At 37.7% G+C, this 22,427-nt stretch overlaps 1 protein-coding gene and 1 long non-coding RNA gene across 2 annotated transcripts in view; one reads left to right on the forward strand and one right to left on the reverse strand.

Annotated features, from left to right (window-relative positions):
• LOC108712883 (elongation factor-like GTPase 1) overlaps positions 1–22,427 on the reverse strand; it is a 155,933-nt gene that overhangs the window by 106,706 nt on the left and 26,800 nt on the right. The window contains 1 exon segment of the mRNA XM_041588274.1: positions 18,278–18,377. Coding sequence (XP_041444208.1) covers positions 18,278–18,377 — 100 coding nt within the window.
• LOC121402158 lies at positions 6,751–12,718 on the forward strand. The gene is made up of 3 exons (XR_005966629.1): positions 6,751–6,783; positions 9,802–9,804; positions 12,434–12,718. It is a non-coding gene; the product is annotated as an uncharacterized LOC121402158 (long non-coding RNA).

A 22,427-nucleotide genomic window follows, 5' to 3' on the forward strand; every position in this document is an offset into this window, starting at 1 on the left:
GGTGCTTTAGCTGCTGCAGAATTACATTTCTTACAAAAAAACTTGCAGGAGTTAGCAGGGAGATGAAGGTTACTATAAATTCCCTGTTCGATGTAAACAACTCATTCCAGTCATGCCTTGCTATGCCAAAGCTATAAGACCACGAAGCACAAACATTTACACAAAAAGTTCTATTTGTGGTTACAGAATTAGAGCTGTAGAACTGGCTTTTTGCTAAACTTAAGAATTCCTTTTATATTCTCATTAGGAGGGTAGAAACATGTGAAAAGCCTGTAAACATGATTGCGCTCTATCTGTTTTATGAAAATCACAATGAGCTCCTCGTGAACCTGTTAAAAAGTTACATGCTGGCACAATAAATAGGGGCTCTGTGGGGAGAAAACATAAAGAGGCCAATAAATTGCCAACTTGAAAGCTGAAGCCAGAGCTGAAATAAAAGGCTAATGTGCATTGCTGTCAAATCACAGAAGAGAATTGCAAGCACCTAGTAAAAAGATGAAGCAAAATACATGTTTATTATCTAATTTTATTGCCATTAAGCATAATCTATAGCCCATCAATAGCAGCACACTTGCACAGAGCATATGTAGACACTGTGATCCATTTTCCAGGTGCCAGAAATGAAACCAATACATATTTTACAAGGATGCAGTGCAAAAATAGCAAGTACAAAGAAGAAACCAATTCAGCCAAGAGCAGCAGATATTTTCTGAAATGAATTCCTACAGCCCCTTGATGCTTATTAACACAAATTACAGGTCGCGCTGTGCCTTGTTTGCTAGTAAATAGCAAGGGTAGCTCATGGATAAAGGCATTTAATAGCCAATGCTTCCACATGCAAGTCAATGGTTTAGAAGACTTTTACTGCAGATGTTTACTGACCCTATCTAAAAACAAATGCTCCTCTATTAGGCTACAAATCTATTGTTAGTGCTATTTTTTACTCATCTTTCTATTCAGGCCCTCTCCTTTTTATATTCCAGTCTCTTATACAAATCAGTGGATGGTTAGATTAACTTGGACACTAGCATCCAGATTGCTGAAATTACAAACTGGAGAGCTGTTGAATAAAAAGCTAAATAACTCTCCATGGATTATTTTTCTTTTTTACTCTTTAAAGGAGTAGGAAACTACTGAGGCAGTTTATTGCCAAGCGATAAGCCACACTTGTGAAAGCTAGAAGGCCATATTTATTCTGTAGAATGCTTTACCATACTCGAGTAGACAGCTCTATAAGCGCTCTGTCTGTTTAGGATAGCAGCTGCCATATTAGCTTGGTGTGACATCACTTCCTGCCTGAGTGTCTCCCATATGCCTCATAGCTCTGGGCTCAGATTACAGCAGGAAGGAGGGAGGGGGAGAGAGGAGCGAACTGAGCATGCTCAAGCCCGTGCCCTGGAGGTTTAAGATGAATGAAGGAAGTCTGATACAGAAGTCCATGTGTACACAATAGAAGGAAAGCAATGCAGTGTTTCTTTTGCCAGAGGACTCTGACCAGCATTACTTTGAGGGTTTACTGATGTATTTATATAGACCTTTCTGATAAAGCTTACTTACTTTCAACCGTTCTTTCTCCTTTAATTTTTTTGGAAGAAATGTTCAAAAGCATAAAGAGAGATAAACAAAGCTAAACAACTCAAAAATCACAAATAATAAAAAATTAAAAACAATTGCAAATTGTTTTAGAATATCACTCTCTACATCATACTAACATTTATCTCAAAGGTGAACAACCCCTTTAAAGGGCAGTAAGATATAGAGGGCTGAACTTGGCAAGAATGGTCTCAACCATGGTCTATAAATAGCTGAGGGTGACAAACAAGTAGACATAAGTAATTTGAGAAAAACAGAGAAGGGGCAGAACAAAAAAAATCGTTAAATATATTGACAGTGAGGAAAGAAATCAAGAGGTAAAACAAGAGCAAAAGAAAGTGGCAATAAAAGATACAGTAGAAAACTGAGGTTCACAGAAGGTAGGTGGTGGGATTCCCATGACATTACTTTCATATTGCCAGCAATGGGTTTTTCTTGTAGGTATTAAATATAAAGATTATTATATACTCATTTGCCAGTGGTTATACTAACACTTGCAGATATTGGCACCAGTCCATAAACTGTTGTTATAAGTAAGATGTTTAATTCAGAGCATATGAATCAAAGCTGCACTGATAATGAAAGGCAGGCATCAAAGAGACCACATTAAATGGTGTTTTACTTCCTTTTTCTGGAGCCATTAATGCAGAACATAATACTAGGTGGCAAAAGCTGCAGAGGCAACAATTAAAGCTTTCAGTGTTTACAGGGCTGAAAGACCATCAGTCAACAATAAATCATCATCATTGATAAAAGGAACCGATTTATTTTCCCATCTTGTAATTAGTAACACAGTGAACTGTGTACATCAGTCTGATAACATGGAGAAGGAAGGAAGCAATGCATTCTAGCTTAGTGAGGCCTGGATTCCTTTCCTTTGGAGATGCTTATGTGCCAGGGCATGTCCCAAACTCTTTGCACCGTATGATCACAACTTATATTGCAAGACCTACAGCACAGCCTGATCCCTTACAGATTCCTGTAAACATGACTGCAAGAGTAATAGCCCACTAACAATTAAGTTAATAGCAGAACTGTATTATCATTGTTTTAGAAGGGCACATGAATGTAAAGGTCCTAGTTATAACTCCTGAAACAATGTTGCAGAAGTATGAAACATAATATCACATGCACATTTAAAAATACACAAAAGAGAGTTCAAAGAGTTACCAAAACAGTGTGTATGATACCCATAAGAGCTACCATGCATAAGGGCCTTTAAATACAAATATGGTGTCACAGTCTGTACTCATCCTGGTGGACTAGTGGTGCAGCGGGTACGCCCGCCGTGCCGATCCTCTTCTTCCACTTTGCCGGTAGCTTACGGCGCACATTCTTATTTATAGGCGCATGCAAGCTGTCATGTTGACGCCAGCGCGCAATGGCGCGAAATTCAAAAGTATTTAAAGTGGCAAATTGTATTTTCTCACTGCCCGTTATAGGATCATTCCTAGTGAATTCCTGGTGCTTCTGTGCTATAAATCTGCCTGATATCTAATACCTGTTGTGATCCCTGCCTGTTTTGACGATCCTGACCCCTGCCTGGTAACCGACTCTTCTGTATCCGTATTCCTTCTGATTGATCTCCTGGTTTGACTCTTGGTTTGTCTGACTCCGCTTGTACTCTGCCTGCCTCGACCTGGCCAGATTTGACTATGCCTTCTGTTTACTCCTTGTACTGTGCCCTTCTGCCCTAAAGACTTTGCTTTACCGTCGTGCCCCTTTGCTCGTCCAGAACCCTTAGCTTGGAACCTCTCTTAATAAGACCTGGCGGCATCTGATTAGCTCCTCCCGAGGTGAAAGGCGGTTGTTTGAGGCAGAAGTAAGAGCCGAGAACAGGGTGCTTAGTATTGGTTCTGGATTTAGGGTGCCGACTGTGACATATGGCTACATGTCATATTAGCTCTGCTAGGAAAGGGACAAGCAAACCCTGAGTACCAGACAATTCAAGTCAAATTAATATAGAGGGTTTACCAACATAGAGCACAACCTACAGGTTCAATATCAGTATTTAAGGTTTAATAAACATGGATAAGGATTCAAACCTTCTAGAGGTGAAAAGTAAATCCATGCAGGACTGCTGGTGCCATGAGGCAAGTTGAGATTCTTGGGTGGGTTTCCAGGAGTAGAAAAGGGCTGCTCCTGGTACCTTAAACCCTGAATTTTGGCTCTTTTTCTATTGCTGCGCCTCCTCTTAACCCCCCTTCATTGCATAAGGGATACGGTATCAGGAAGGCCACCTTGGGTGACATGGGGCCAGGATCACCCATGTGAAGTATCTAAAGTTGCACAACTAGATATTTTATCCGCTCCCCCAAGTGGAAATCATCAGATGAGACATTTAAGAGGGTAATAAAAGTTTAACTGGTGTTGAAATTTAACAAAGAACTAAAAGAAAGGTTACATATATAAAGGTTATAGTAAATTGTATGTTTGCTTTTTAAACAGCCAATAAAGAGACTTTGACAGATTGGAGTATTACTCATTTAACAATGCAATGAAACATGAAGACAAATTGCAAGTTAGCAAATCACAATGGATGGGGTAAAAGGGTATGCTCACGATGTCTGGTTGCATAATCACTGAATGTTAAACTGGGAACATTAAACCTTTTCATTATTACATTAGAGAAGAAAAAACTGCAGGCAAAATAAACCTTTCCCGGGGCTGATGTTTATTAGTCAATGTTTGGATTTTCGTTCTACTACGCATGCGCAGCCGCGCAAAGAAAGGGGAAGACAAAAGATGATCTCTCCGTGATGCTCACGGGTATAACCCCAGGCCAGTGCAGTTTTCTGCTGATAGGAGCACTGGCCCGGGGTTTCAGGTAAGTCAATGCAATCACTTGGGGGTGCCTAACATTTGGCACCCCCAAGTGCACAAAGACTTTCCTTCTCCTTTAAAAAAATAGCACGGCACAAACAGGCAAATTTAATTTCAAATTTGACCTCAGTTACACCTTGTGTCTACCCCTAAATTAATATCCTGGCCAATATAAATATATATCCAACTATATGCTAGTGCACTCCAAAAACAAAAAAAAGCAAATGCCTTCTTGGAACTGAACGGGGTGCCAGCAGAACAATTGTTAATAGGCCACATTTTTTCCTATCCTGAGACCATTATTCTGTCTTATTTTCATATCAATTCCTATATTGCTGTAAACACGAACAACAACAATACAATAAGCAAGACAATTTTAAATTGAATTCAACCTTCCTTGAAGTCAACATTCCTTTAGCATCCCCTTTAATTAAGCAGCCTATGACAATCTAAATGCACCACATATGTTGGTGGAGCTATAATAAAGCAGATGAAGACATTTGGAAACGGGCTGGGATGGTGCTGCCCTGTTGGTGGGGACATACAGTTAGGTCCATAAATCTTTTTACAGAGACAACATTTTTCTAATTTTGGTTCTGTACATTACCACAATGAATTTTAAATGAAACAACTCAGATGCAGTTGAACTGCAGACTTTCAGCTTTAACTCAGTGGTTGGAACATAAAAATATGAGGAACTAAAGCCTTTTTTTTAACACAATCACTTCATTTCAGGGGCTCAAAAGTAATTGGACAAATTAAAAAACTGTAAATAAAATGTTCATTTCTAATACTTGGTTGAAAACCCTTTGCTGGCAATGAAAGCCTGAAGTCTTGAACTCATGGACATCACCACATTCTAGGTTCCTCCTTTTTAATGCTCTGCCAGGCCTTTACTGCAGCGGCTTTCAGTTGCTGTTTGTGGGCCTTTCTGTCTGAAGTTTAGTCTTCAACAAGTGAAATGCAGCTCAATTGGGTTCAGATCAGGTGACTGCCATTCAAGAATATTCCACTTCTTTGCTTTAATAAACTCCTGGGTTTCATTGGCTGTATGTTTTGGGTCATTATGACACGCCTCCCAATCAATTTGACTGCATTTAGCTGGATTTAAGCAGACAGTGTCTCTGAACACCTCAGAATTAATTTGGTTGCTTCTGTCCTGTGTCACATCATAGATAAACACTGGTGTCCCAGTGCCACTGAAAGCCATCACAATGCCTCTGCCATGTTTTATAGATGATGTGGTATGCTTTGGATCATGAGCTGTTCCACGCATTTTCCATACTTTTTTTTTCCCATCATTCTGGTAGAGGTTTATCTTGGTTTCATCTGTCGAAAGAATGTTTTTCCAGAACTGTGCTGTGTTTTTTAGATGTTTTAGCAAAATCCAATCTAGCCTTTCTATTCTTGAAAAGGAATTGCCCATACCTGCCCATGAATTAAACTTTGAGCCAATTGTCCAATTGCTTTTGAGCCCCTGAAATAAAGTGATTTGCTCCTCACATTTTTATGCAATCTTTTTGTTCAACCCACTGAATTAAAGCTGAAAGTCTGCAGATCAACTGCATCTGAGTTGTTTCATTTAAAATTCCTTGCGGTAATGTACAGAACCAAAATTTGAAAAAAAGTTGTCTCTGTCCAAAGATTTATGGACCTAACTGTAAAAAAAAGGTCACAAAAGAAAGTCTTCATGTCCCATTTCCAATCCCCCCGGAGAAATTTAGTGCTCCAAACAGCTGGGAAATTGCTGCACTTACTTAGATACCCCTTATTTCTAGAGCTATCACAATGGCAGCAAGTCTTCTGTAATTTTTAAAGCTCAAACCAATTTTTTTTCAGAGGAAATGGCTTATAAACGAGTGCTGAATTTTCTTTTCCTCTTCGCCTTAAACCATAGGCAACAATAAATGTTATCTTCATAAACACTTGGCTTTCCACATATTAAATGATACCAGACTTGTCTTAAAATTCAAGTGGTTTACAGGAGATAATGGAATATAAATGAGAACAATTTAGTCTCAGAGATGGAACGAGTAAGTGCAGAAAATGGTAACATGTTTTGCTTTTACATTTACAGAACAATAAAGGAAGAAAGGAAATGTTATCTGAAGATCTGAATAAGTGCAAAGTGTAAGAAGATTTTGTGGAACACCACCAATATCTTGGTATCAGTAATGAATAGTGAAATAGAAATCTCTGCATCCCTCCTTTTTTTGACATTTGCACTTCCAAGAAATTTGTTCAATTGGCCCTAGCTAACCTGCTGAAATTAGATTGAAACCTCCCTACTAGAAACTGTGAAATTTTGGCAGGCCAGCCAGCACATAATTTCCTTCTTTTAGATAATTTCTTGCCGACCCCTTCACAGTCTCTCAACTGTATGTAAGTCCAAAACCAAGCATATATATGTTCCCAGGGGGATATATATAAGAGAAGAGATCAGCGCCTGTGGCAACAGAAATTAAAAACAAGCATAGCGTAATGCGTTCCAAATAGGTAATATCACCCTGTGCATGCACTTAATATTAAGTACGTGTTTTCTCCCCTTTTTCCTTTAGATAGCTGTTAATGGGGGGGGGGGGTGATAGGGTAACAATAGAGGTGATAGGAAGATGATAGCTTCCCTGCAAATAGTTAAATATTTAAATATACTCCAGGAGTGCTTCCACCTTCTATAGAAATGCCTACTTACAAACCACAGCAGTGGTGTTATGCATGTAACAGAAAGCTCTTTTCTGGTCCCTCCTTTGGGTCACGATATTCCTTCCAGGTTCCAATGCCAGAGATAAAAACCAGTGATAGTGTAATACCGTTTTATTAAAAACAACTTAAAATCAATTAAAAAATTACACTCACATTTACCCTGACAGGGTTTTGCGCATTCAGTCCAATAAAAAGTCCATATGGGGTTGCGAGTAGTAGTTCTGCTTACTCACTGCCAGACTCCCTCGTGGTGCCTTGCTTCTGGGCTCTGGTGTCCCCCAAATTGTGCCTAACGCGTTTCGCTGTACGTGGTCAGCTTCCTCAGAGGCGTAATTTCCATTAATGTTTGCTCTGCTGCTTTTTAAAACTCATTCTGGCGCGCTCGCCTGGTTTCCGCCGTCACTTCCGGTTTATGCGTTCCAATTGATGCGTTCCAGCGCATTCACTTCCTGTTTGGCGCATGAAATCCCCGGTTCTCCTTCTTTCAATGTATTACAGTAGGGACAACCTCTCTCCCCTTCATACTACATACAATTTAAACTTCAATGGCTTCACATCCTATCCACTTGTTTGTAGCCTATTCAATACAACAAATATACATGTGCAGGGGTGCATGCTTTTTTAACAGCATATACATACAATGAGTTACGGGGGATCATGGGAAATGTAGTTTTCCCTTATTTTTTGTAAAGACAGTGTTTTTAATTACCAAATTCTTTTCTTATATTCCATATATATAGTTACCTTGTGCTATTCCTTTATTTTTCTATTTCCTATCTGTGTGGAAAAAACTTTACAGCTATTATCTTGTGATGTGTCCATAAGTGAAGCTGAATTGTGTTTTGTGTTTATAAAAATGCTCTTAGGTTTATATCTATATTTAACCCCTGTGGTATAAAAGTGTGCATTTATTGGAACCTGGAAGGAATATCGTGACCCAAAGGAGGGACCAGAAAAGAGCTTTCTGTTACATGCATAACACCACTGCTGTGGTTTGTAAGTAGGCATTTCTATAGAAGGTGGAAGCACTCCTGGAGTATATTTAAATATTTAACTATTTGCAGGGAAGCTATCATCTTCCTATCACCTCTATTGTTACCCTATCACCCCCCCCCCCCCCATTAACAGCTATCTAAAGGAAAAAGGGGAGAAAACACGTACTTAATATTAAGTGCATGCACAGGGTGATATTACCTATTTGGAACGTATTACGCTATGCTTGTTTTTAATTTCTGTTGCCACAGGCGCTGATCTCTTCTCTTATATATATCCCCCTGGGAACATATATATGCTTGGTTTTGGACTTACATACAGTTGAGAGACTGTGAAGGGGTCGGCAAGAAATTATCTAAAAGACTGACATTTTTTATTGGCTGCATTTGTAAGCTGTATATTGTTTTTATCTGTTTTTATCTCTCATAAGAATGTTAGCTTTTAGGAACAGCAGAAATTATGATTTAGAAGAGATCTTCCAATCTACAAATATAGACACCATCGATCCAACGGAGCTGGTAGATATAGAATTAGTAGATCAGTTCCAAGATCTGGAAAAAATAATGTTAAAAGAAATGCGTGCTTGGTGGGATAAAACCACCTTACAAAAATATTTGGAACACAAAATCACCCCAAGGGGTTTACGTATTAAAAAGAACGCCACCTTTGGAACAGACAGCATAGAGTTCCAAAGAGAGTGGGAGGAGATTTTGGAGAACTGCACCAATAATTTAATCAAACTCATTGTTAAACAAAGGAACTTGGAACTGACTAAATATGATAAAGAGATTGGTGAACTACAAAAGAAAATGAATGCATATGAAAATACACGTGAATATGAAATGTTAGAACAAGGAATAGTGAAGAAATTATGTGAAGAAGAGAAAAAGATAATAGGAATTAAACAACACAAGTTTAAAAGGGATAAGCAGGACTATAATAGTGGACAAATAAGGGTATGGTCACAAAAAGGAGGCATTGATGTAGAAAGAGACACAAGAAGGGTGAACCAAACACCTAGGGAGAAACATTTTTTAGGATACACCAGAGAGAGAGACACCAAGAACAAATTATACCACAACGAAAATGGCACAATGGGGAAAGAAAACAAAGAAAAGAAAGGGACGTCACAAAATCAAGGGAAGTGGGAATTAGTTACAAAAAGAAAAACACACCCGAATGCACAAGCACCTTGGGAGAGGAAAAACCAGACACTATGGAAGGAACAGAATCACAGACAACCACAAGAAATATGGGGGATGGGAAAGGACAGACACCAGGGAAATTCATGGGAAACACAGAGATTCAGGAGGGGGGAGGATTTAGAGGAGTGGGGAACACAAATATATCAAGAAAGGGAAATATGGAGGCCGAGACAAGGAGGAGAGGAAAGAAGGGGGGCACCAAATCAAAAAAATTCAAGAAAGGAAGCAAGGAAGGAAAACCGTTAGGAATATTTAATTTAAGCAGTACAAAATTATCAAATTCTGAACAGAATGTATTGAGTAAGGGACTAACGTTTGCACCCACGAATCGGCTTAATGGGTTTGACCTATTCGTGGATGCAGAAAAACATATTAGAAAACTGAGATTGAAGAGAGCCTTCAAAAACAGTGAGATTATAAATAGAAACCCCCTTACACAAAACATACAAGAAGAACCCCGATACTACCATACAGGTTTAAAAAGGAAGTCAGAATACATCCCAAAGGATGAAAAGGGCCCCTATATTCAAATGTATGAAGAGTTGGTAAAAAAAGATCTAAATAGGCTGCAAAAAAAGTGGGCAAAAAAACCAATGAAACATAACATTACAAAAAAAGAAAAAGAAGCCCTAAAGGGACTACAGGATAACAGTAACATCACTATCAAGCCGGCGGACAAGGGGGGCGGTTTGGTAGTGATGGACACAGGAAATTATAAAACAATGTGTCTAAATCTAATCACAGATAATAACACATACCGATTACTACCGGGGGACCCCACAGATACTTTTAACAAAAAAATAAAAACATTAATTGATAAGGCAGCACAAGAAGAGATCCTGGATCAGAAGGAGAAGGAATATCTATATATGAAAAACCCCAAGATCCCGGTTCTCTACTGTCTGCCGAAAATACACAAAGATATAAAAAATCCGCCAGGCAGACCGATTGTGTCTGGTATTAATTCAATTTCATGCAATATGTCAGAATATGTAGATAAAATACTACAAAACTATGTAGTTAGTCTGCCCAGCTATCTAAAAGATTCAACTCAAGTAATCAGAGACTTACAAAAAGTAAAATTAAAGCAAGAAACCTTTTTGTGCACCTTGGATGTTAAATCATTGTACACTTCAATTCAACATGAATTGGGAATAAGAGCAGTATCACACTATTTGGAAAAAGATCAATCCATGCCAACAAATCAAAAGGAATTCATAATAGAGGCTATTACATATATATTAAACCATAATTATTTTTGGTTCGAGGATAAGTATTATTTGCAGGTGTGGGGCACCGCCATGGGAACGAGATTCGCCCCCAGTTATGCAAATTTGTTCCTGGGACACTGGGAGCAACATAATATAACACCTAAGCTTGGGGGCGATCTCGTCCTATGGCGACGCTTCATAGATGATATAGTCTTTTTGTGGCAGGGAACCGAAGCAGAAATGTTAAAATTTGTCAATGATTTAAATAAAAATGATCAGAATCTGGAATTCACCTCCACTTACAGCCAGGAAACAATAAATTTCTTAGACCTAGAAATAAGAAAGAACAAAAATAATGACTTCTTAGATTTTAAAACCTATTTTAAGAAGGTGGATGTCTGCAATTATGTACTAAGCACTAGCAATCATAACCCTATATGGCTAAAAAACATCCCATATGGACAATTTTGTCGCCTAAAGAAAAATTGTTCCAGCCCAATAGAGTTAGAAACCCAACTGAACCATGTGTCAGAGCGGTTCAAACAAAGAGGGTATAAAAATAAAATCATCCAAAATGCAAGGAAACGAGTAAAAGAAATAGATAGAGCAGACTTAATAAAAGAAAAGATAAAAAAGGAAACAACCAATGAACAACTGGGCCTATCATTTATTACTTCATATACCCCAGGGGCCCAAGAAATAAAAAAGATTTTAAATCGACACTGGAATATCCTAGAAGGAGATGAACTCCTAAAAGGAAAAATTCCTCAAAAACCCAAAGTCATATACAAAAGAGCAAACAACCTAGGCCAAATGATAGTGCGTAACTTCATCCCCACAGAGAGAACACAAACCAAAAAACAAAAAGATGAATGGAAAGGTTTTTTTCCCTGTGCACTTTGCAAAGCCTGTAGGTACGGAAGGAAAGGGACGCAATTTACATCAAATGTTACAAAAAAGCAATATAATATTGAACAGTGCATTAAATGCACAACACAAAATGTGATATACTGCTTAGAATGTCCTTGTGGCCTCCAATACATTGGGAAAACCAAAAGGAAATTAAGGGAAAGAATTAATGAACACGTAAGAAATATTGAGAAGGGAATCACAAATCACAGTGTGTCAAAACACTTTAAAGATTATCACAATCAGAAAGCCAAAGATTTAAAATTTTGGGGTATAAGTATAGTACAGAAAGAATGGAGAGGAGGGGATTTAACAAAGAAAACATTACAAGAAGAAAGCAGATGGATTTATAAAATGCACACTTTTATACCACAGGGGTTAAATATAGATATAAACCTAAGAGCATTTTTATAAACACAAAACACAATTCAGCTTCACTTATGGACACATCACAAGATAATAGCTGTAAAGTTTTTTCCACACAGATAGGAAATAGAAAAATAAAGGAATAGCACAAGGTAACTATATATATGGAATATAAGAAAAGAATTTGGTAATTAAAAACACTGTCTTTACAAAAAATAAGGGAAAACTACATTTCCCATGATCCCCCGTAACTCATTGTATGTATATGCTGTTAAAAAAGCATGCACCCCTGCACATGTATATTTGTTGTATTGAATAGGCTACAAACAAGTGGATAGGATGTGAAGCCATTGAAGTTTAAATTGTATGTAGTATGAAGGGGAGAGAGGTTGTCCCTACTGTAATACATTGAAAGAAGGAGAACCGGGGATTTCATGCGCCAAACAGGAAGTGAATGCGCTGGAACGCATCAATTGGAACGCATAAACCGGAAGTGACGGCGGAAACCAGGCGAGCGCGCCAGAATGAGTTTTAAAAAGCAGCAGAGCAAACATTAATGGAAATTACGCCTCTGAGGAAGCTGACCACGTACAGCGAAACGCGTTAGGCACAATTTGGGGGACACCAGAGCCCAGAAGCAAGGCACCACGAGGGAGTCTGGCAGTGAGTAAGCAGAACTACTACTCGCAACCCCATATGGACTTTTTATTGGACTGAATGCGCAAAACCCTGTCAGGGTAAATGTGAGTGTAATTTTTTAATTGATTTTAAGTTGTTTTTAATAAAACGGTATTACACTATCACTGGTTTTTATCTCTGGCATTGGAACCTGGAAGGAATATCGTGACCCAAAGGAGGGACCAGAAAAGAGCTTTCTGTTACATGCATAACACCACTGCTGTGGTTTGTAAGTAGGCATTTCTATAGAAGGTGGAAGCACTCCTGGAGTATATTTAAATATTAACTATTTGCAGGGAAGCTATCATCTTCCTATCACCTCTATTGTTACCCTATCACCCCCCCCCCCCCCATTAACAGCTATCTAAAGGAAAAAGGGGAGAAAACACGTACTTAATATTAAGTGCATGCACAGGGTGATATTACCTATTTGGAACGTATTACGCTATGCTTGTTTTTAATTTCTGTTGCCACAGGCGCTGATCTCTTCTCTTATATATATCCCCCTGGGAACATATATATGCTTGGTTTTGGACATAATTTCCTTCACCTGACTTGCTTTATTTTAGTTCATTTTCCAGGTCAGTTTGCTGAATACAGATTTGGGCTTTCCTATAGCAGAAGGGACTGATTTTATGTCAAATATTTTTACATAAAAACTCAGGTATGCGACCTGTTATCCCGAATGCTCAGGATAAACCTCACAAATTTGATTTATGATAAATAAGCCCACAATTGTCATGGGTTGGACAAAAGGCTGGTGAAAAATCCAAGAATTGTTCAAGAGGTTTTGGTTCCTAATCAGATAGACTGACTTACTTATACCTGCTGTTTTTACAATGGAAGTTATCTAGCCATTCTACCGAGAAGTTAGTTTCCAGCCTCTGCACCTGCAAGAGGGTACATTCTACAAAACATGTTATTTATTTTAGTATTTTTTGTATTTCTCCAACTCTGTACAAACAGTACAGTCTGTACAGTACAGACCAAAAATATCAGAGCATGCATTAACTTGTAGAGACCAGACAGATTTAGAGGGACTTCTGATAAGAGACCTGAGGCACAGATTAGAGATCAAGACAGTAGAAGTATGGGAATCTCTTACCTGGAAACCTGTTATCCAAAAAGCTCCAATTTAAAGTTAGGTCATATCCCATAGAGTACATTTTAAGCAAATAATTCTACGTTTTAAATTAACATCATTTCTGTATAATAATAAAACAACACCTTGTACTTGATGGTAACTAAGTAGCATAAATACAAATTATGGAACGGCCCTTTATCTAGAATATTCCAGGTTCCCAACATTCCGGATAATAGATTCTATATATGTACTACACCACATATGTCTACCACAAGTCAGTATGGAAAGGGATGCAGTCTCAGATCAGAGTTGCAAGGAACACAAAGCAATTCGCTTTTACTTGGCTTCTGCTATGATAAAAATGAGCAAAAAATAAAAGCAACACATAAAACAAGTCACCTATGCTCAGTAATTGAAAACTGTATTCCTCCCAGTACGGCAGTCAGTCACATTAATTTGATTTATTAAACATTCTGATTGTTATAATGTGACATAAGAAATCAAAGCCCTACCGGGATGATTTCCACTAAAGTAGGTATCAGATGAGCATGACTAAAAAAACACAATATATTTAATAAACTTTGATACTTCCGATAGGAGGTTTAAAAAGAACTTCAGGTCCACAGTATAACAAGGGACCTCTTATAACTTTTATAATCAACTGTGTTTGTCTCGGATATATACACTCAGCAGCTCAGCTACTCCCCCTAAATGCAGCATGTATATTTTTGTAATTTTGTTCTCTTGAACTATAGGGTATATGTCCATGGACCACCTCGAAGACTGGATGAACAAAATAACAATGGGGAAAACTGCTGCCAGTCCACAATGCCATGCGATACAAGAAGGAAACAGCTTCAAATGGAGCTTCTGCTAAACTGGAGAGCATTATCCATTCAATTACAACAGCTTAGCTTAGCACATGTATTCATGGAAGGAACCTTTTAAATATAGAATTCCAATCCAATCCAGGTTCTAGTTATTCTTAATTAATCAACCTATCTGCTTTTAGAGGTGCTGCTGTCCTAATAGTAGGGTCAGGAGAATGGAAGTCAATATATCTACTACTTACAGGCTGTCAGCAGAGCTACATTCTAGAAGTCAACACAAAGCAGTGCTCAGTAGTAGATAATTATCCTACTGCTAATCCATGATGTCATGCTGTTTTCTTAGACTGGCATTAAAAGAGAAACTGAATATTGACTAAGAAGAGTGAAAGTATAGTGCCATCTAGTGAGAACCATCTGGTACAGCATTAAAAGTCAACTACCGAGAACAATGCGAGTGCATGTCTAACAAAGGTTGAAAAGAAAAAGAACAATAATTCACTAAATACAAGTAAACTGTGTTGCTGCTTTTTTTTTTTTTTAGAGAAATATATATTTTTGCACACCTATGCTATGTGGTAACTGCAAAACTATGGCAGACACTCTAATATAACTTTACAATTGTTGTATTTTAGCAGGCAGGGAATAATATGCCTTTGTAATGTTGCACAGCTGTCCACCAATTGAATATTAATATTTTGTATTCAATGTGTTTGTTGCTAATATGGCAAGTAAGGCATAGATATTTAAGAGATTTAAGGCTTAGCTAGCAAACAAATGATATATAATAGCATGATATATAATGACATTAATTATAGGGGTGCAAAACAAATGTTTCAAATGTTATATAGGTGAAAGTGGTCTTGTCCTAAGACAATGGTTTGGGCTGGTCTATATATGAAGGCCCAAGTACTAGACTAGTAGTTTGGGGTGGGTCTGAAAGTCAGTTGTTATATTTTATCTGGAAGACTACTACACTACAGCAGGGTGACTGGCCATATTTTCATACATCAGTAACTTTGTTATAAGTTAAGAGACCTGACCAAATACTAAAGAGCATAGCAGGATGCTCCTTTAATTTGTTTTGTTGTTGTTTTTTTTTTTAAAAAGCATAAAATAAAGAGACACCCAGCTTTTGGTGACCTACACATTTAAATATCAATTCCAGCCTACCGGCATATGCAAGTCAAATATAGGAGCACATATGTCATTAACTCAGACATTTATTTTATCACTTACTCTACAGTTGACTTAAGGTGATGCTACGCATTTCAACCATGAATGCATCGTTGTTATAAGAACAGGAGGGGAATAAGTTACTGGGAACCACAGCAAAACATCTTTGGGTGGTCCCACAAGGTTAGAGCAAAGAGACCAGACAGATTTCACCTGTGTTGCACCCACTTGTCTTTATGCTTCAGTTGTACATGAGAATCGGGCTCAATTATAATGTTGACAGTTTCTTGCAGCTGTATCATAATAACATGTTGGAGCACAACTGTCACGCGTAGCATAGGAGGCATAATCATGAATTGTTACATTTAATTCTATCAACAGAATAAATGAATATAGCAATACCCTTCTCTAGGGGCGTTCAGCCACCTAAAGTATATGCAGCCAGGCATCTTTTATGCTTGAGTAAAGGAGGCCCACAGGAGCTCTTCATAGAGAGTATATTAGCAAGGATACAGTAAATCAATATTTTTTTGTATTCAGCCAAGTACTAAAATCCACAAGTGATTGCATATTCAGATTTCAGCGAATGTGGAAATTTAGAAGCGCAGAATAGATCAAATGTGGAAGTGTAGAAGGCTGTCTGTGCAGGGAAAGGGTTAAACAGGACCTATCATCCAGACATAAAAAAACGGTATAATAAAAGTACTTTGCAAATTAAACCAATTTTTTTTAAATAAAACACCTATACCTGTTATAAATGTATAAAAAATCTGAGCTGTCAATCACATATTCATTGCACATAGAGGCAAAGAGGAAATGTAGTTTGTAGTATGAATCCAAGCAGTCAATTATAGCTTGAGGAAGTGTACCACACAACATGTTTCGGGCACAGCCCTTTATTAAGTGTGAAAAAAGTATACAATGGGCCCATGTTTAAGCCTGCCCGTAACCTTTGACCCGTAAATGCATTCTGGGTATTAGGCTTAAAGTGATAGATCAGTGAAAACTTTCTTTATCTGTTAAGACAATCTTTGTCTATATGTTGGAGATAAAACAGTGAAAACATTTTTTGCCTATATAGTGGGACGTATAGAACAAATAGAACAAAAGTTCCACATATTAAAACGTGTTTTGTGTTCGAAGAATAGTCTCTGTGTCTAAAGAGTCAAAACAAGTCCAAAATATCCATATTTCCGATAGAACCGTAACTCCAGGCTACTGCTTAAAGTGGCCTAACCTGTGTTAAAAGGAAACTGCATTAATCCTATCCAATTACATTTTTTGAAACTGTGTGGGTTGCTTGTATATAATTACACCCTTGTCATAATTAACATGGTATTCTGATGCGATATATCTTGCATATTATGCCAGCATTAATAAAAACTAGTCTCCTGTATCATTGGACTCACCCAATCAGGATACGGCAGGAGATCCGTGACAAACAACTTTACATTCTGCACTTACTAGATATCACTGAACTAACTCCCTATACTCCCTGTGTGTGCGGCCCTCTGTCTGCTTGTGCCCTATTCTACCTGCGTGTGCCCTACTCGGCCTGCTCTGCCCGTGGGAGGTGAACCTGGTAGGGGTTTGTTAGCATGTGCTATCAACAGGGGAGGAGCAGGAAAGGGATGAGTGATATACCGGCAGTGAGCACCAACCATTTGGTTTTTTGTTGTGCTACCACCATTAAGTGGGTATTCTCAGCATTTCTTGTGATAACACGGGTGTGGTTTAAAGCGGGTATAGTTTAAAAGGGGAACTGGTTAACGCAGACTTCAATTATCGGCCCTCCACCATGTACTGTAGGTCAGAAAAATTCTGGCCCTTGGTACCACAGAAGTTGGACAACACTAGTCTAATGCTTGTTTTTATAGCAGGGCCAAGTTTGATTCTGTGACAATCCCATCCTTGTCTGTGTTTCATAAAGATTGTCAGCCAGAGAAAGGGCGTGATAGAAGCAAAGAGGCAATGAAGCTGGAAACACTGCTCCCAGTCAGGGAACTGAATGTTTATGCCTACTTAATAATCACAATCCATCACCATAACTTGTTTTTAAAGAGAATACAATATGGTAATTAATGCAATGAGATCCCTGTTGTAGATAGCCTACACTGCACAAAGATGTTCATAATTTAACAGCATTCAAGATGGGAAACAAGACTGCTGAAAAACAAGGTTGCTGAAAGGTAACTAGGGTTACTGAAAGAAATAACGTAAACATACGAGACTAAAATACAATAAGAAATTAAACAGCAAAATACATAACCAAAGAGGTAATTACTAAGTATAATTCCAATATGTTGCACATTAATATACCATGATCAGAAATATCAGCAACCAGTGTGAATCTTTGGGGTATATTCATCAAATGGTGAAGTTAGAGATCTTTACAATCCACAGAGTGAAATACCTCCTCTCTCCATTCATTTCTATGGGATTTTTAAAGGTGTATTTATCAAAGGATGATAGTGAAAGTTCACCATTTGATAAATAAGCCTTTAAAGGTGCCTTGAACTCGAATCACATTGTTTGATTTGATTGTGTTCAAAATTGGTAAGGAATCAGTCTAACTGTGATCAATGATCAACAATAACAGGGACAGGAACAAAGTGCACAAAACAGACCAAAAAATGACAATACTCAAACTTCCAAAAAGAAGGATGTTGTAGCAAACCAAAACAATGATAGCTGTCTACATCTTCTTACCTCTGTTTGTTCTGCGGTAAGGCTTTTGCATCAACGGCAAACATTTTGGAAACAAAGATAATGACTGGTGCTGTCTCATCACTCTGACACTTCAGAAATGCTGAAAGATTAAAAAAAAAAAAAAAATACAAATGAAAAAGTGAGTTAAGTTGGAAGGCTGATTGATTCTTGCTGTCTGTATTTATTGTACAAGCAGACTATTATTTCTCAAGGGACCTAGACTGTGCTAACGTTTCTTGTCTACAGTAATATTAAGCCTCACAGTCTTACTTTGTCATATCTAAAATGATGAAAATAAATAATAAAAAGTCCATTTACACAATTGGCAAATTTGTATTTCAATGAATAGTCTTACCATTCGAAAATATGATTAGTGGCAACAAATCATATACACAAAAGTGAAACCTACAATCACTACATAAAAATAAGAACACCTAAAGCTTGCAGGCAACACATAGATCCTTAGTGCCCTAGAAGGCCGCAAAGTCAGTCATTCCAAGTAACTTTTTTTGTCTTTGAAAAGTGAGCTCTGCAAGGCTGCTTGACCAAGCCTTAATAATATAAAGGGAGCCTCTCCACATTAAATTTTACTGTGCCTATTCTTCAATCTGTCATTATACTGTATATATATATACAGCTTCAACTCTTGGATGTTGGTGGGGTTCCTCACATGAACTGCTTGCTTTATGTCTTTCCACAACATTACAATTGGATTAAGGACTTTGATTTGGCCATTACCAAAACATTCACTTTATTCTTCTTTAACGAATCTTTGGTAGAACGACTTGTGTGTTTAGGATTGTCTTGCTTCATGACCCACTGTCTCTTGAAGTTCAGTTCACGGACAGACGTCTTGACATTTTCCTTTAGAATTCACTGGTATAGTTCAGAATTCATTGTTCTATCAATGATGGCAAACCAGGCCCAAACCAGAACACTCCCACCACTATGTTTTACTTCTTACCATCTTACTATATTTTTATTCTATAATATTCTATTATATTTATGTATTTATGGGCCCTCGCCTATTAATCTTCCAGTCATTAATTAAAACGACTGCCTGGCTGTTAGAGTAAATTGGACCCTACCAACCAGGAAGCTGCTGAAATTCCAAACTGGAGAGCTTCTAAACAAAAGCTAAACAATTACATAAAAAAATTAGGAAGACCTGCATATTGTCTCACAATTCCACTATATTATGGAGCTGGAAAGGATCATCTATTAATAAAACACATTACACGATGAAGAATGTATAAATAGAGAGCCAACATGAACTGGACTATTTAGAAATAATGAGGGAAACACAAACAATTCACTTGAAATACAGCAATAAAAACAAGCCAACAAAATAGCTCCACAATCATTAAATAACACTTGAGTCTATTTATAAGACAAAGTACAAACTGTTCACATTAGCACAGTGAATTACTGAATCATTTAGTATAAAGCTTTGCATTTTGCTCAGGCAGAAAACTAGGCAACAAAGGCCTGCACAATTATTCACTCAAGGTTTTTCCACGCCACATGCTATATTCTTCTGCAATAAACAGCACCTCCATCAGTGACTGCACAGCTGTATATCTAGTAAAACATGATGCAAAATGATCTGCTTTCACCCAAATTAGCACCCCATCCTTGGACATGTGGGGCTACTATAAACAATAAATCATACTGCAGTTAATACAGCTTATGAATGAAAATCATATTGGCTGGTACATGGTACATAAACTCACAAGCTTTTAGATGCCGAAGTCTTATATTCACGTTTTTCTAGCTTAATAAACATTGAACATCTTCGGTTTTGAAACCATAATACAGATTTTACCGTTTTAGCACCAAAAAAAGAACAAAACCTAAAATCTGAACATTGATCACATTCTAATAAATATTTACTATCAAAGTTGTTGTTTCTGGGCACCAATTAAAAATGTTACGGTGAGGCTTCACTTTTTCGGTTATACTTATATTTTTAATGCTTATCTTCTATTCATCTTCCATCGTGATATTACAACAGCTGTTCCTTGGTAGTTAAAGGACCAGTAACACCAAAAAATTAAAGTGTCCTAAAGTACTGAAAATATAATGTACTGTTGTGAAGCACTAGTAAAACTCTTGTTTGCTTCAAAAACACAACTAAAGTTTATATATAGAAGCTGATGAGTAGCCATGGGGGCAGTCATTCAAAGCTGAAAAAGATGAAAAGGCACAAGATACACAGCAGATAACAGATAAGCTTTGTAGCATAAAACGGTATTCTCCAGTGAGGCGCAAAAGTACCTTATATTTCTTTCCTTTACAAGCTACACAACAATATGCAAATAATTCAACAACAAAACAAAAACCATTGGCTTCAATTACCAACATCTCCACAATTCATAATAATGGAGGGGATTGTAGCTGTGCTAGAAAGCCTCCTATCTTGAGCTACATTTGTTGCCCCAAACAAAGTATACCACTATGGTACAAAAGATTTTTTAAGTGAATTACCAGAAAGAAATTCCGAACAAAGAGAAGCAGTACAGGTATAGGGCCTACAACATAAAACCCATTTTCCAGAAAGCTCTGAAATTTGGCATTACCATTTCCCTAGTGACCTATTTGAACACATTTTCATTTTTGGATTGATTTGTTTTTCACTGCCAATGGCAAAATAACCCCATAGGGTTTTTATTGTTTAGATATTTGTTATTCCTTTAAGGTGTGGAAAGTAGAAAAAAAATTGTGTTCAAAATATTCTGGGTAATAAATCCCATACCTGTATATGAACATCATGACCCATGAAGAGAAATCTATGATACGTTGGTATGTGTTCAGCAGATTACATTTTCCTAGAAAGAAATTGCACCCTTCCAAGAAACATTCCTGATTTATTCTTCAGTTTCAAACCAATCGGTCTGTATGTTCAAAGAACAGATGTTTATTGTGATTGCTCTCCGTGTATTACATATACATCAGTTTTCTGCTACAATAAAGGTAATATTATTATAATCAGTAAAAAACATAGTACCGGTAACGGGTAACATCTACTAAAAAAAATAATTTACACATTAATTAAAACTAGGGATGTAGCGAACGTCGGAAAAAAAGTTCGCGAACATATTCGCGAACTTGCGCAAAAATGCGAGCGGTTCGCGAACGGTTCGCGAACCCCATAGACTTCAATGGGAAGGCGAACTTTAACATCTAGAAAAGACATTTCTGGCCAGAAAAATGATTTTAAAGTTGTTTAAAGGGTGCAACGACCTGGACAGTGGCATGCCAGAGGGGGATCAAGGGCAAAAATGTATCTGAAAAATCTGCCTGTGTGTGCTTGGAAGAGATAGTGTAGGGGGAGAGCTGTTAGTGATTTCAGGGACAGATGATAGTAAGCTTGCTGGCTAGTAATCTGCTTGATACTGCTCTGTATTGGAGGGACAGAAGTCTGCAGGGATTTGAGGGACATTTTAGCTTAGGTAGCTTTGCTGGCTAGTAATCTACTGTTCTCTTTAAACAACTGCCATACGTTGACCTTGTAGGCATTGTTTGCCCAGTTTTTTTGGACGCAGCCACTGAAGCACAGTTGCCAGAAAAAATATGCCATATAAATGCTGAAAATAGTAATTTTTCGCCATACGTTGACCTTGTAGACATTGTTTGCCCAGTTTTTTTGGACGCAGCCACTGAAGCACAGTTGCCAGAAAAATTATGCCATATAAATGCTGAAAATATAAATTTTTTTGGTTGCAGCCACTGAAGCACAGAGGCCAGAAAAATTATGCCATATAAATGCAGAAAATATGCATTTTTTTGGTCGCAGCCACTGAAGCACAGTTGCCAGAAAAATTATGCCATATAAATGCTGAAAATATAAATTTTTTTGGTTGCAGCCACTGAAGCACAGAGGCCAGAAAAATTATGCCATATAAATGCAGAAAATATGCATTTTTTTGGTCGCAGCCACTGAAGCACAGTTGCCAGAAAAAATATGCCATATAAATGCTGAAAATAGTCATTTTTTGCCATATACGTTGAGTCAACGTATGGCAAAAAATTACTATTTTCAGCATTTATATGGCATATTTTTTCTGGCCTCTGTGCTTCAGTGGCTGCGGCCAAAAAAACTGGGCAAACAATGCCTACAAGGTCAACGTCGTTGACCTTGTAGGCATTG

The sequence above is a fragment of the Xenopus laevis genome, chromosome 3S, assembly GCF_017654675.1.
Source record: "Xenopus laevis strain J_2021 chromosome 3S, Xenopus_laevis_v10.1, whole genome shotgun sequence".
Lineage (NCBI taxonomy): Eukaryota > Metazoa > Chordata > Amphibia > Anura > Pipidae > Xenopus > Xenopus laevis.